The 14,291-nt window shown below is 42.1% G+C and overlaps 1 protein-coding gene across 1 annotated transcript in view; it reads right to left on the bottom strand.

Annotated features, from left to right (window-relative positions):
* LOC110987557 (uncharacterized) overlaps positions 1-14,291 on the bottom strand; it is a 28,529-nt gene extending 14,238 nt beyond the window's left edge. Inside the window, exons 1-2 of the mRNA XM_022250378.2 lie at positions 13,748-14,291; positions 2,855-3,041 (exon numbers count right to left, since the gene is read on the bottom strand). Coding sequence (XP_022106070.2) covers positions 2,855-3,041; positions 13,748-14,087 — 527 coding nt within the window. The 5' untranslated portion in view covers positions 14,088-14,291. The remainder of the gene's footprint in view (positions 1-2,854; positions 3,042-13,747) is intronic.

Genomic DNA, 14,291 nt, shown 5'->3' with positions numbered 1-14,291 from the left:
GACTTGGTTAAAACTTCAGCTGTGTGTTTGGTCCCCCCCCCCATCCAGCGTGAAAAAGAGGGGAAGAGGAAGCAAAGTCCGGATTAGGAGTAGGGGAAAGATCTGGTGTAAGAGATCCAGGCCTGCAATCCATCGACGCAATTCACGTAATGGAGACCAAAACCAGAGACCTACAGGCACGTCTTTTTAAAATGTACATGGATATGCAGACTGTGTCCTGTCAGGCACTAAACTACCACGTAACTGGTTACTGCCACGAAAATCCATCACAAGTCCCTGCGAGTCTCTACAAGTCCCTGTGTTTTATTCCTCCGTGCCTCAAAAAGTCTAAGGAAAGCGGTGTCCAGTGACTACAAAACCATCTAAGGATGGCATTTTGGCTTCAATGCTTAGAGGGCTTTATGTAGATAGGTAAAGTCCACGGGCAATACTGTACCCCCTGGCTAGGTTATGCCCTCCACTGAGCCGGGCAGGTGCAGCTGCTGAGCCCTGATTGGGCAAGCTTAACTCTTAGGGGGTGGTCATCCGGCCAAACAGTGGGGACAAATGTAATCAGGGACAGGGCATCTGGTCCTTGCTAAGCCTGACGAATGAGAACCTGCCTAGCCCTGCCAGCTAGGCTATCAAATGAACTCACACATGTGACCAAGTTGAAACTGGACATCCAGGCACCAGGGCCTGTAATTGGAAGTGAGCTGTGCAGTGGTGTTCAAGGTGTCAGTTCCAGCATAGAGCAAAGAATTGGTTCCCTACAGAGACACATCAGTCAATTATGGTGATGAATCGTGTACACAGAATGTGATGAGAGTGTACATTATTGGATAAATTGGGCTGGAGTTTACAGACCATTTACTGCAGGCGGAGCTTGGGTCCTATACCATCGCCATATTGACTGTTCCATGACTGCTCAGTTTAAAACCTGGCATGCATTTCAAGGTACTCATAAGTACATCTGTGAAAGTGTCAGTTCAATCCAATGTAGGGTTTTGTTGCAGGGTTCCTATAAGAATATGAGAACCAAGTTCTTCAATGACATTTCCGTGTCTTCCCAGGACTCAAATATGACAATTGCCATGACATTTAAAGCCATTTTGCAGAAAAAAAGTTGTTTGGTATTACCAACTGGAAGACTGCCATAGCCATTATGGTAGAATGACAAAAAGAGCTTAAATTTCTCCTTGCATTATCACTTCAGTGATAGCCAATCAAAAACAAGGGCAGATGGGGGGGGCCAATGGGGGATATATTTAGCTCCTCTCCCCCCAAAAAATTCAAAGAGGATTTTTTTTAATCAGTCAGAGTGAAGATATTAAGTGTCTTAAATGAAGGTTGTTTTGTATGGAGAAAGCCCTTTGTTAAGGAAATTGTTTCTGAGCAGATGTTTAATTGTGACTGGTGTGATAACTTAATGCAAAAGTGCACCAGGGATGCTGCTAACTTGGTTTGGTGCCCCCCCCCCAAAAAAAAAGAATTTGGGTCTGGATCTGGCCTTGATCAAAAATAATCCTTGCATGATCTTGATTCCTGTGCCATTTCCACGGCTGCGTCCCTCTGACAACAGGATTCCAACTTGAAGACACTCAATTATTTCCCCACTTGTCCGTGACTTTCCAAGAAAATTAGCAGAAATTTTTCCACGGCCATGGGAGTCCTGTGTGGTCATGTTTACTTAACGTTCCTGTCCTCAACTGCGTTTGAGACGGACATATATGTCAAATATATATAAATAAGATGGACCACACTGGATCAATTTTTTCATGTCCAAGAGTTTGCTTTACAACTGAAGTCAACTTCTCCCTGCAGGAATGTTTCCATATCTCTAGGGTCCTGCTGTTTCAGCCACAAATCCATTAGTGCTTCACCCCAGCAAAACTGGTACCAGTTATTTGTCCATATTTAATTTCAGCCAGATGCTTCAAATAGACCGTGAAAATGTTGGTACTTAAAGAAAAACGAAGCATTGAAGCCAAGAGAAATTCCAAGGACCCATCACAGAAAAATGTGCCGAGGGAAATAAACAGAGAACAAAGAGAAAAGTGCCAAGGGAAGCATATCCTTGGTTTGTCTGGTCATCTTTCTGATGTTTCGGTATTTTGTCCTTCTGTGCAATCTGACTGGGATTTTTCTGTAGCAAGTGTAATGCTAAAAGAAATTGTAACAATGAAGACCTAGTGTACTGTACTACACGTACACAACCGTGAGTGCTGGGGGAAGTTATGGGAGATGAGCGCCTCAACCCCTGGAAAATTTGAACAAGAAGAAAGAGGGGAAGCGAAAAAAAAATAAAAAGGGGAAGGAAGTTGGTTGGAAGTCACCAATCTGCTTGATAGCAATTGATAAACTGCCTCACATCCTTGTATCATGAAACAATCGCGGATAATGACAGCACATTGAGATTTTTAAACAAATATGATGTTGTCGCCTTTTTGAAATAATAATTTTCATTTGCATTTGGGAAGCAGCTTGCTTCAGTTCATTGTTCTGAAATACCGATGAGTGGAATGAAAATGTGTTGCTGTAAGATATCTTAATTCTTGTCTCCTCCCCAGTGGCATAGCCAGGGGAGTGGGGGGGCATGTGCCCCCTCACAAATTCCCAGTGCCCCCCCCCCCGGAGAAATGGATACGGAACAAGGGTAACAAAAACTTACCCCCAAAAAACACACTACTGAAAGCTGGTGCCCCTCATAAGATGCTGGTGCCCCTTTCTGCCCCCCACCCCACCAGTAAAATCCTAGCTACGCCACTGTTCCTTCCATTTCCGCCACCATGTTATATTATATGTGTTGTGGTTGATAAAGTTTACCTACAAGGCAACAAAGCAAGCATCTGTAAAGTTCCACATAAAAGCCTACCTGGTGGAGGGATTGTATGAGGAGAAAGCGGGGACCATGTTACACTCCCATCCTATCTCATCCCTGCACATTTGGGCTGGTGCCTTCAGGTCGGGTACCTGGCAGACGCTGTCACTCTTGGGCCCCATCTCATCCAGAAACAATGTGTCTGTCATGTTTTGCAGCATCCCAAACCAACGCTTCTCAGCTGAAAAACACAACCAAAGTAATTTCATGTGGAATGAGACTTAACGGCACTTTCTCTTTCTTTCGACGTGTGGCCTAATTACTGGTGATGCTCTATAAATCTTCAATTACACTGTATGTGCCAAGTCTCAGTTGAAGAAATGAACATCACTCCCATGCAAACTTGCATATTTTGGCTGCTGCCTTATGGTTAAAGTACCAGATGGTTTGTTTTGGACTTTACATTTCGTTTTCTTCTCTTTCACTTTTGAAGAGTATCACATTTAGTTATTTAAAGCACTAGGCTCAAGAGCTTTTCCTCCCAGGAAAGGTAATTATAGTTGCGCACCACTGCAGTTATAAACACAATGGGAGGTGTCTAACCTTTCAGGGATTCCGAAGCATTGCTGTTATCCTTGACATATCGCATTAAGATATGAACTGAATGATCAGCCTTGAGTCCGCCCACAGCCTATTTTCATGTAGTTCACATAGATTTGAGCTTGGACTTAGGTGCAATATTTGAGTACTATTAGTGTGGCACTGAATATCGAAGCATTCAAGAGCGCTATTAAAACGTTTGACTTCACATGGAAGTAAGGCAATCAGACTCGACTAGTCTAAGTATGTGTATACACCGCCTATTTAGTACTATGGGAAAACTGCACAGGCTGAGCAGAGTCAAAAGAGCTGGATACACAACACTCTCAGCACACAATTGTACTCGGCAGAAAGTTCTGGACTGAAGCCGCTCATAAATAAGCACCATATAATAAGAGAGACTGACTGTAATGTAATGCGGGTCAATGGGTCTGGAAGCACCATTGGTACTTGTTATCAGCACTCCAGGCCCTAGAGTCTCAACCAACAGCTCCTTACATTACCAACAGAGAGACACTTGAAGACAGCTCGAGTCAATGAAAACTGGGGGAAAAAACCTCAATTTTCTGTTGTGCTCAGCAACAAAACAGCTCCTGACCAACACGACTTGACACGGCCAAATAGCCTGATAGGCACAGATGGGAAAATTTACCTGGAATATTGGTCCCATCCTCAGTCGCTAGTTTAGTCAGTCTGCTACATGTATTATTACTGCATACTTTACCCCTCCCCGTAAACAGCCTGTCCCCTCCCTGGCAACACCCATGCTACTCATGCAGCAGGAAAAAACTCCATTGAAGCTGGAAACACCATCTGGAGAGGTGCCAGTTAGAGAAGGGCCTGTACTCCATCTAATTATTTCCAGCCTCAGTGGAATCCACTTAGGGATGAGTGGTTGAAGGAATGATCCTCTGATAGCTGCAATTTTCATGTTTACCACATCAGAAGTCCAAGCCGTTTATAAGGGGCCTGACACCACTGAACATTGGCAGTGGGTCAAGCATTCTGCTGAATAAAGTGTATAGGAATTTGAATGGGTAGCATCTGAACTGAACATCTCGTGATCTAGATCAGATTTACGAGATCTAATTTGCCACTTTTGGTGAGATAAGAGAGGAAAAAAAATCTGCTAAATGTATAAAATTCCCAAAATGCACAAAACGTCTTTATGAGCTACACTTTTAAATGGGTTAATTTTTTGGCATAAAAATATATTTTGATGAGTAGCCCCAATGCTGAGGCCAACAGTTCTCATTTAAGGTGAAGGATTGAGGAATGCTGGGGTTAAAGCTTCAAACTCAAAGCCTTTTTTGATGTTTATTTTCTGCACTTTTCCACTGGTAGCTATATTCTAACCCCTTCCATTCTTCAAGATATCTATCTGAAGAATATTTGGACCGAACAAAAATGATGGTCACGAAGATATCTCCTAGCAAACAGGAAAGAAAACAAAAAAACAAAGCTGGAATGTGGAAATCAGTATTGCTGACTATGCTTTAAAGACTTCCCAGGTTTTTGACAATCCAAATACCATGTGGTCTCCACTAAGTTTTTACAGCATCCACTGTGGGGTGGGACAAAATTACACATGCATAGGCCTACAGCCCTGGGGTCATTAAAAGGTTTAGTGAGGAAAGCAGAGGGGATTCAGGAAGTGAGAATGCCTTTATTCTGGTCTTTACCGTTCAGCAAATATCATTCAGTGTCTCCACAGATCCGGGGGGGGGGGACAATATCTGGGTCTTTACACTGCTTGAGCAAACTGTCAAATTGTTAACTAGTTCTCAAGTACCCCAATCCCATACACAACAACAATAAAGCCTATTCAGTCTCACATGCATAGTCCAGTACGGTTCTAGCCAGCCAGCCAGCCAGCCAGCCAGCCAGCCAGCCAGCCAGCCAGCCAGCCAGCCAGCTAGCCAGCCAGCCAGCCAGCCAGCCAGCCAGCCAGCCAGCCAGCCAAAGGAATGATGAGGCATTTTCCCAGGCATGTAAAGTGTCTAGATGGAAATACCATCCTGGATCACAGTCACAGATCCAGGCTGGAGTGCTTGATGGTGATTTGTCTTTTTCAAAGGAAGTTGAGGCATGTACACTTACATCTGGCACTCTCCCAACTTCGATAATGTTTGACAATAAATTCACTGCGGAAGAAAACAAGCAGCAAAATGCATGTGAATACAAACTGCAATGGAGGGCCAGACACTTTGATCCTGGGAAAACTTTTCTCTTTCAGAGGGATTCTGCCATGGGGTTAAAATTTCGGGTGTTCTTTTTGTTCAAATTAAATAAAGTAATTCAAGTAAAGATTACAAACTTTTGTTTCGTTTCATCTCTTCCTTTTTATGGAAGAACCATTTAGCATTTAGGCATCATGCATCGACAGGGGATTAGAAAGAGTTCAAAACTACAGGTCTATATTCTTTTTACGTAAAGCACATTTTGATCATTTTCATAGGGAGATGGCATGTGTCAAAACCACGGTTTGGGGAGGTGTGCCAGAGTCAATTTTACCAAATTTTAATTTGTTTGCCGACCTCATGTCAAAATTCACAAAGTGAGGAAAATGGAAATCGGTGGTAGGCTACAATTTCATGCTTCAGGAGAAGTGCTGATGGCCAATATATATCATTTTTGTACCAATTTTGGATTCATTTGCCAAACGAAGTCTACTTGCCGACTGGAATTAATTATTGGGGGTGGGGCAGACCTTCCCACATCCTCCCACGCAAACCCCCTTACTTCGCCCCTGTGTCAACTGAAAATTTACATCACATTCTTCATATCGAATTGACAGAAAGGCTCCATATTGTCTACTAAATTCTTCCTCAGTTGTTTTCCTCATTTTTTCAATTCTTGAAAGGCTCCAGCTATCAACTGAATTTTCTGTCAAGTCCTAATTAGTCCAACCACTCATTCTTGTCAATATCCCCATTCATGGGACAGCCCATTAATGATGTGGCTGGCAAGCTGTGGCTGGCAAGCTGATAACAAGGCTACATGTAATCCTTCACTCACAGCCAATTCACTGATCCAATTATAGACAACCACTCCCAATTAATCCAACTTGACAGATTTGTGGTTGGAGTCCCAGACTTTGGAAGCTACCTGTCTTACACAGCTAGCTAATTAGGAGCAACATAGGGCTGTATGCAGAGGCACAGCAACCACAAACAAGATGCGATATTTTTTTCTCACATATTTCCAGCTACTGTTGTGATCTGTTCAATGTACCAAGTACCCATGAAGAGTTGTCCTTTGGCATAAAATGCCTTTCTTAAACAAAATCTTCTTTTACCTAGTACCAGTAACTATGGGTGCAATAAAACATTTGAAAGGCCATGGCAAATAAAAACCCAGGACTGTTCCGGGCTTTCTGTCCACACTGCTGAGACAGCGTTCCCATTCCTAACAAGTTCTTTACATTTACCAGGTTTTGCTCCCATTCCTTGCTATGTTGTGGTTGTCCTACAAACAGTCAATTAAAAGTCATTTCAGACCACATCCTCAGACCAGCAGCATACCACTCACATGCATCTTTTTTCTCTCCCCACCAATGAATGTCTGCATCTTTTGGGCCTGCTGAGCACACCTCAATCACACAGTAAATCAAGCCCTCATGAAACCTAACAGTCACCCAAAGCCTGGAAGTAAATAAAAAAACAGCCTCCAGGAGAAGCCAGCCTGGTATAAAGGGATGTACTTATCCCCTTCATTCAGTATTCATGGCAGGGCTCTGGCAAGACTGGGCAACACCATAAGGATTACTTCAATTACCCCACTTGACAGATCTGTGATTTAATCCTGTGCTTCTCTAGCCTTTCGTCAAGGCCTTCGCGGGTGTGTTTATGTGTAACTGCAAAGCGGCTGGACCCAAGACCACATACACGAGTGATGCAGCCATGAGGCCTTTTCCAACTTGTCAGGAATTTCTTATGTTTTTCTTCATGTTTTCAATTTTTGCTACCCCGTTGTAGCAAATATCTCAGTCAATCATAAGCAAGGGGGTCAGCACACATTAACCTATTATGCAAATTGAAAGTATACACAAGATGGCGAGCGTGTCAAGTGTGTCGGCGACCGTGAGTGCAGGTTAGTTGTCAGAGCAGTATTTGGACAGTTCTTTAGAGTACCAGTATGCTTGTGGAAAATGTCAGCTTGCCGAGTTTAAACCATTTCAGCGTTAGGCTATTGAAGCATCTTTACGCGGGCGTGACATTTTCGTCTCTACCCACGGGACAGAGCTCCTTATTTCAAGCACTGCCGTTTGCTTCGGTCTTGATGAACTGCTAGTGTTATTCCAATGTTAGCACCATCCCCCACCAACAAGTATCATATTTGTCATCACACGGCCGTCATGAAAAAGCAGATAGAAACATTGCATAGGCTTTGGAGTTGATGTCACTTATTTCAGAGACTCATCTGCTTCAACTATTTACATAAAGTTTATGAATAATGCATATCAGAAAGCTTATGAATAATTCACCACGAAAACCTCAAAATCAAGTTGGAAAAGGCCTCGTGGCTTCGCCACTCGCCTGGTCTCCTGTCCAGTCACTTTGCAGTCACACACACACACACACACCCACAAAGGCCTTAATGAAAGGCTAATCACAGCCTGGGCAGTGTTCAGGGTTACAAAACAGGAGCCCCAGGCCAGAGGTACAGCTCATAGATTTGTTTCAAGCGTGTTTCATTTGGGTCTACCTGGGTACCTGCACACCCGTACACAGCCTTGATTAATGTGTTCTGTGTGACAAAAGACACAAAACCTCCATGGCCAAGGTATGGTCCTTGGGTGGGATTGGGGTTCACAGCCTGGGCAGTGTCCAGGGTTACTTCCTTCCAGCCCCCCAGCTGTTAGACTTGTTTCAAGCCTGTTTGGATAGAGTCAAAATGCAAACCTGATGTACATGTACATAGCCATGTGTTCTAAGTGACAAAACCTCCTTGGCCCAGGTACCGTCCAAGCATCCCTTGGGTGGAATGGGGTACTTTTATCCTGATCACTTAGAGACTGCTTGTTTTGTCTTGGTTACTTGCTTGTTGGAACACAAGCCCTGTTCTTTCTTTTTTAGGGGGGGGGTGCATGGGGGCATTACATAGTCAGTTCATCTACCCTATCTCACATCCAATAAACAGTTTGCATGGCAGCCATCTTGCAGGCCAGTGCCTTTGTTCCACAGGGTATGCACAAAGGAGGTTTCCCTGTGGAACAAAAGAACTGCCCTTTAAGATGGCTACCATGCAGAGCCTCTATCATGGACTTCGCAAGAGGGGGGTGTCAGGGGGTGACACACCGCCCATTGGTTTTGTCGGCAAAATCATGGTCTGTCAGAAAAATTAAAAAAAAACGTCAGGTAAGTGTTAGGCTAGGGAATCAGACTTCAGTAGGCCTACACTTGTTTTGTGTGAAGGTCTGTTGGCAACCCCCCCCATCAAAATGGTCCAGCAATGCCCATGGCCTTTACACCTCGGCTTAAATATACCACTGAAGGAAAGCATGCTCAAATATCAGCCGGGATCTCCTCCACTCAACTATAGATCTCAAGTTGTTTCTCAGTGTTACATTAAAAGATTATGATATACAATCAGTTCCAGGGAGCTTATTCTATAAAATCCCTCTGTGCTACAAATATGTCAGAAGGACCAAGGTCTGTGGGACTAGCCTGAATGCAAGTCAGACTGGAATAAGCCCAGCCCATGATCTCTGTCTCCAAAAGAAGGGGAATGGACTGAATCCCTGACTTTTGACATTTTCTCTTGATATCTTCAAAACGCATTCTCTGTTCATGCTGAACTTTCAGAGTAGCCTCATACTCGCATCTTATCATTTGACACCGATGTAATGAAAACAACACCTCTTATCCAAGACAAATCATTGACAATTGTTACCCCCCTGAGGTGGTCTGAAATAGTCCGGTTCTATTTGGGTTAATGGTCATAATGACCGAGTACCCACGATCAGCTCTTTTCAGCACTTTGGCTCACTGCACCTCTGGTCCTTTCGGAACACAGAGTCAAAAACCCCTTCTGTCCCTGAGCTACAAGTGGAACTGCTTTAAATGAGGACAGCACAACAATCCAATCTGATCCTAAATGAGCAGGAGTGACCTTTCAATCTTCAGGTGCCACCAGGCACAATAGGGGCTTTGAGCCTCACAATGTGGTCTCGGCAATTAGGCTTCTCGTTTGTCAGAAAATCCACCCTGGTAAAGGGCTGCAGTGAAGGGTGAGTTGGAGCCTGGAAAGGTAAACCTGAAAGAAGCTGGTGGCACTGCCCCTTAAGTCAGTCCAGATAGACTCCCGTGCCTGATTGTGTGATGTTGAATGTGAAGTTGGAACCCCTAGAATTAGAAAAAGCAGGGGAGCTCCAAATGAAGAAGAGCCTGAATATAAGCCGCTCATTTTTGTAGTGAGGATTTCTGTTTGTAAAGTTATTAAATGACCAGTTGACAAAAGAAGAAATTAGCTCAAAAGGAAAATGTATCTCCCTCAGGAAAAAAAGGGGGGAGGTACACTCCCCTCCCTGTTGTTTCTGGTAAAGAGACATGGGAGAGATAAAAGATGTGTTGCCACCACAACAAATGGTCTACTGTCTACATGTACTTCCATTGAAAAGCAGCATTTCATGGCCAGCAGTTTTCTGTGAACACCATTACTTCATGCAAACCCAAATTGTGCTTGGAAATGCATTCCTTATGTTTTGTTTTGTTTTCATATTCGAAAATTCAGTGTATTAATGGCTTCAGTATCTTGACAAACCGAGTAAAAAATAAAATTTAAACAGTGTACACTTTTAAGTGTTCATACCATCCAGATCAGTGTTATCTCGCACTGCACCAAACGCCTGACATGACTTCAGGCCAGTCTATATGAAAATGAATAAAATGTGGAATGCAAAAATATTTCAACAGAAAAAACCTCTTCAAGTTTTTATTTTTAGTCACAATTCACTGCAAGCATTGCATAGAGGAAACAAATATTTCTCTTTACCAAGAAATCTGTTCCTTGCTCCATGGAATGACCAAAACCTTGAATCTCTATCCCATCAGTCTCTGTCCTCTTTAGGACAGACCTCAAATGACCTATTATATAAACATCCAAATAAACAGTAGCCATGGTAGCCTATAATCATCCAATGCACAGTGTGAAGCCTGCAAGAGCCTGACTTTAATATGAGGGCCCAGGAAAAGAGACAGTACATTTATCCTTATCTGCCCTGGGAATATTGGTCAGAAACCACAACCACTTATCTGGCCCAGAGGGACCAAAATGGATACCAGGGACTGAGGGTCAAAGGATGCAGTACAAATGGGGAAATCATAGAGAAACACAGTCCCAAAAAGTACTGGCTGGGAAGTCAGTTATGGGCAAGGAAAAAAGGGAGCTGGGGAGGGGAGGAGCAAGAGGGATATTGGTCATCACCGTTGTACATGTACTTGTTTAGTTTGTTAGATTGCAGAATTCAAGTCACTTTTTACTCACTTCGTATTGTGATGGGGGGGAGCTCTTAAGATTTGGGGAGGGGAAAAAGATATATATGTATGTATATACATACATGTACACACCTTCCCATTGCTTGAGGTGTAGATTCTTTTTATTCTGTTCAAAAGGGGGGGACAAGTTTAAAACTTTAATCTCAAGTTTCTCTAGGAATGACTGGCACAGATTTAAAAGTTTTCAGTTTCTGTTTTGCTATGTTTGGTGCCTTTTCAATGCCGAATATTTTCATACTCGTCAGCAAAACTGTGATGTCATTCCAGAATAAAAGCATTCATCTTATTTTGATTTGAACAAAAAAAAAGCTTGAGTCTTTAAAACTTTGTTGGCTTAACTTCCTTTTCTTTGGTGGTTAATTTTATGTAGTGAACAGAAATTGATGAGCAATCCTTTCTCAGAAACGTTTTCTGTAAACAAATTTTGGTTTCAGTTCACAAGTTTAAACTTGACCAGTGTCTTTGCTCATTGACATCACACCAACAGTGCCAGCAGTTGTCCCTAAAAGCACACACAGGCCTATTTCAACAACTGCTCTTTCAAGACACCTTACCCAACAGGACTGTGAAATACCTGGTTGTTTTCAAACATGGAAGAGGAATATAATAGACGAGGCCCAAATATACAATAAAACTTCATGGTTTGGACCTTCTAATGGTTCAGTTTTATACATGTATTCAACAATACTAAGGCACAACCTAATACAAGCATTTGGCAAACCTTGAGCAAGTTGCCATACAGTCCCTTGATCCCGATCAACACAAGAAGTAGGTGCATATGTACAAGTACTAAGCACTTTTATCAACACCTCTTATCTGGAACAGAAGCTCCAGCAGATTGTCCCTGTAGTTCAGTCCATAAACTTATCCATTGGACTAGTGGCTCTAGAAGGTTAAACAAACACTAATAACCCCATGCTTGTGTTGAATGTATGAATTAATGGTGTTGAACCCATGATTTATTAGCTACCTAGACTATAGTAAGTGTCATTTTCCTGGATCCTTGCCTAGGAGAAGGGAACTCTCTGTAGAGGCAATTGGACAGGGGATCCATTTCTGCAAAGATCCTGCTGGTTTCAGCAGAATTACTGACATTATTCTCTTGTTGCTAAGAAACATTTAAAGCCTTTTTGCTTTCATACAGGCCTTTCACAAACATTTCAGAGGCTTGAAGCATTTTCAACTTTAATTAAAAAGTTTTTTTCAGCGAATATCAATTTATGTTTGCAAACAAAACCATGCTCTTCTTGTTCACTTGAAAAGCAATCAATAAACACACAGCTAAACCCAGGACTGTAAGCATGTGCACTGGGAATGTCCTGGCAATATCCACCCAATGCCTTGATTTGTTGTAATGTGATGTGTAGTGACGAGACAGTCATTCACAGCCCATGTTGGCAAATGAAAGTGCTAACCTCAAAATCTCAAATCCAAATATTTATCCAGACTCAAATTACGTCTGGCTTCCAACTGAAACAACTTTATTCTAAATACTGCTTTTCTGAGTTCTGTATTTGACCATCACCAGCTTCAATGAGTCAGCAGACTTAAAATGTTTAACACAGTGTGTGAATTTGTGTTACATTTTTAAAGAAAAAGTCACTCACTGAAAAATGCTAGACATAGGGCTGTGTCGAATATCTGAATTATTTTTCGAATTTGAATATTCAAATGCAAAATTCATGAACAGGAAGGGAAAATTTTCATTTGTTTTAAAGGAAAAAATTGCACTATGGAGGCTTGTTTCAAGCAGATTCAAATGAAAAGCATCAGAAATCTTACAACGATTTAAAAAGTTTATTATTCATTTAACAATTTAAAAGGAATAAAAATTATCAACAGGGCTGTAAGTCTTGTTCATCTCTTAAATCTTGCTAAATCGTGGCTGGAGATACTCCTAGATGTGAGAAGCTATTATGATGATCATAATGTACTATTGTATGTGTTATTGCAAGTGATTTTGTATATGATTTGTTCATCAACAATCTGCCGGTCAATACAACCGAATATTCGGATATTCGATCAAATTGAAGGTAAAATATTTGACTAGTAAATTATTCAAACTGACTCAGCCCTGGCTAGACATTAATTTATATGGCTTTCATTTTTTTGTGCAACCTGCAAATACCTGGGAGGATAACGTGTAACCCAACAAATACAACATTAAACCCAATCAATCTATACTTTCTAATATTGCCACAGTTAAATTGTACAGCAACTGAACAAAATGAGTCTTACAGCTTACTTTTAGGACTATCCCAGTTTGTTGTTATTCTTTAAGTTCTTATAAGGTGTGTTTCAGTCTAAGGTTATCTTTGCAGCTTGGGGAAGTCTTCCTATTACAAAGCTGGAGAATTGAGATTAAAGAGTGATTTCAGGGGGTGTAATATTCTTTCCAATTTTGGAACTGGGGTCGTAAATGAAGATTACCTCAAAATGAAAGGGGATTGTAAATTTGGTCACCCTGTTTCTATAATAGAATGCATTCTAACTTTTGAATTCACTAGGTAGATGACTGTAACATGCTCAATAACTGTAGGATTGAAGTTGTCATAAAAGGGCAAGGTTTTAAGTTCTGAGGGAAATTATGAGGGGAAACTGTGAATGTTTTAACAAATGACCCATGCTGGATTCATATTTGCATGGCTGGTTTATCAGTAAGAAAGTCGCCTTTTCTCACTTTATTTTCAAATTACCAAAAAATAGGGTCAGGTAATAAAGAGAGTGTTGCCTTTGGTTCTTATTTTTTTGGGAGGGTGGGAGTTCTTATCAGTTTTGCAAAATTAAAATAAAGTGACAAAAAGGGGGGTCCCCAAGTATAGCCTCAATCCCCAATGAAAGTACTTACCTTCATCATCGCTCAGTTCGTTTTTGTTCTCAGTACTACTGGCAAAAAGTTCTTCTAATGTTTTGGTATGAAAACCCTGGCTCCTTTTGGGAGTTTCTCTCGCGTGGCCCACAAGGGGCTCGTCGCTGGACGGCGCAGCATCTTTCTTCCCACGGGCACCCACATCGAAGACAGCCTCAGCGCCGAACAACAGTTCCAAATTTCTGCGGTTTCCAGGGTCCCCTAGTGGTTTCCGATCGAAATCCCCACCATCTTCATTAACGCCGCTTAGACCGATAAAGACGACAACCTGGGAGATGAATATGAGCAATAGCACGAAGAGGTATCTTAGGCGTCTCATCTTGGGTGCGGGGTGACCACTGATCCCTACACAAACCGCAGAAATGAAACTTTCAGCGTAGTCGACCAGTCACGTAAATGAACATCTATTTATGGGCGGCTGAGCGTTCATAGTTTCCACCACCAAGAGGGCGCTGGGATAGGTTAATTTCTACAGATGAACACCGTCATTTTTGCAGCTATCATTGGATAGAATTGTTTCAAG

This window comes from Acanthaster planci, linkage group LG01, assembly GCF_054643075.1.
Source record: "Acanthaster planci isolate LZ-2023a linkage group LG01, COTS_SCS, whole genome shotgun sequence".
NCBI lineage: Eukaryota > Metazoa > Echinodermata > Asteroidea > Valvatida > Acanthasteridae > Acanthaster > Acanthaster planci.
Note: the sequence above shows the minus strand (reverse complement) of the source record. Positions and strands in the feature narration are given on the sequence as shown.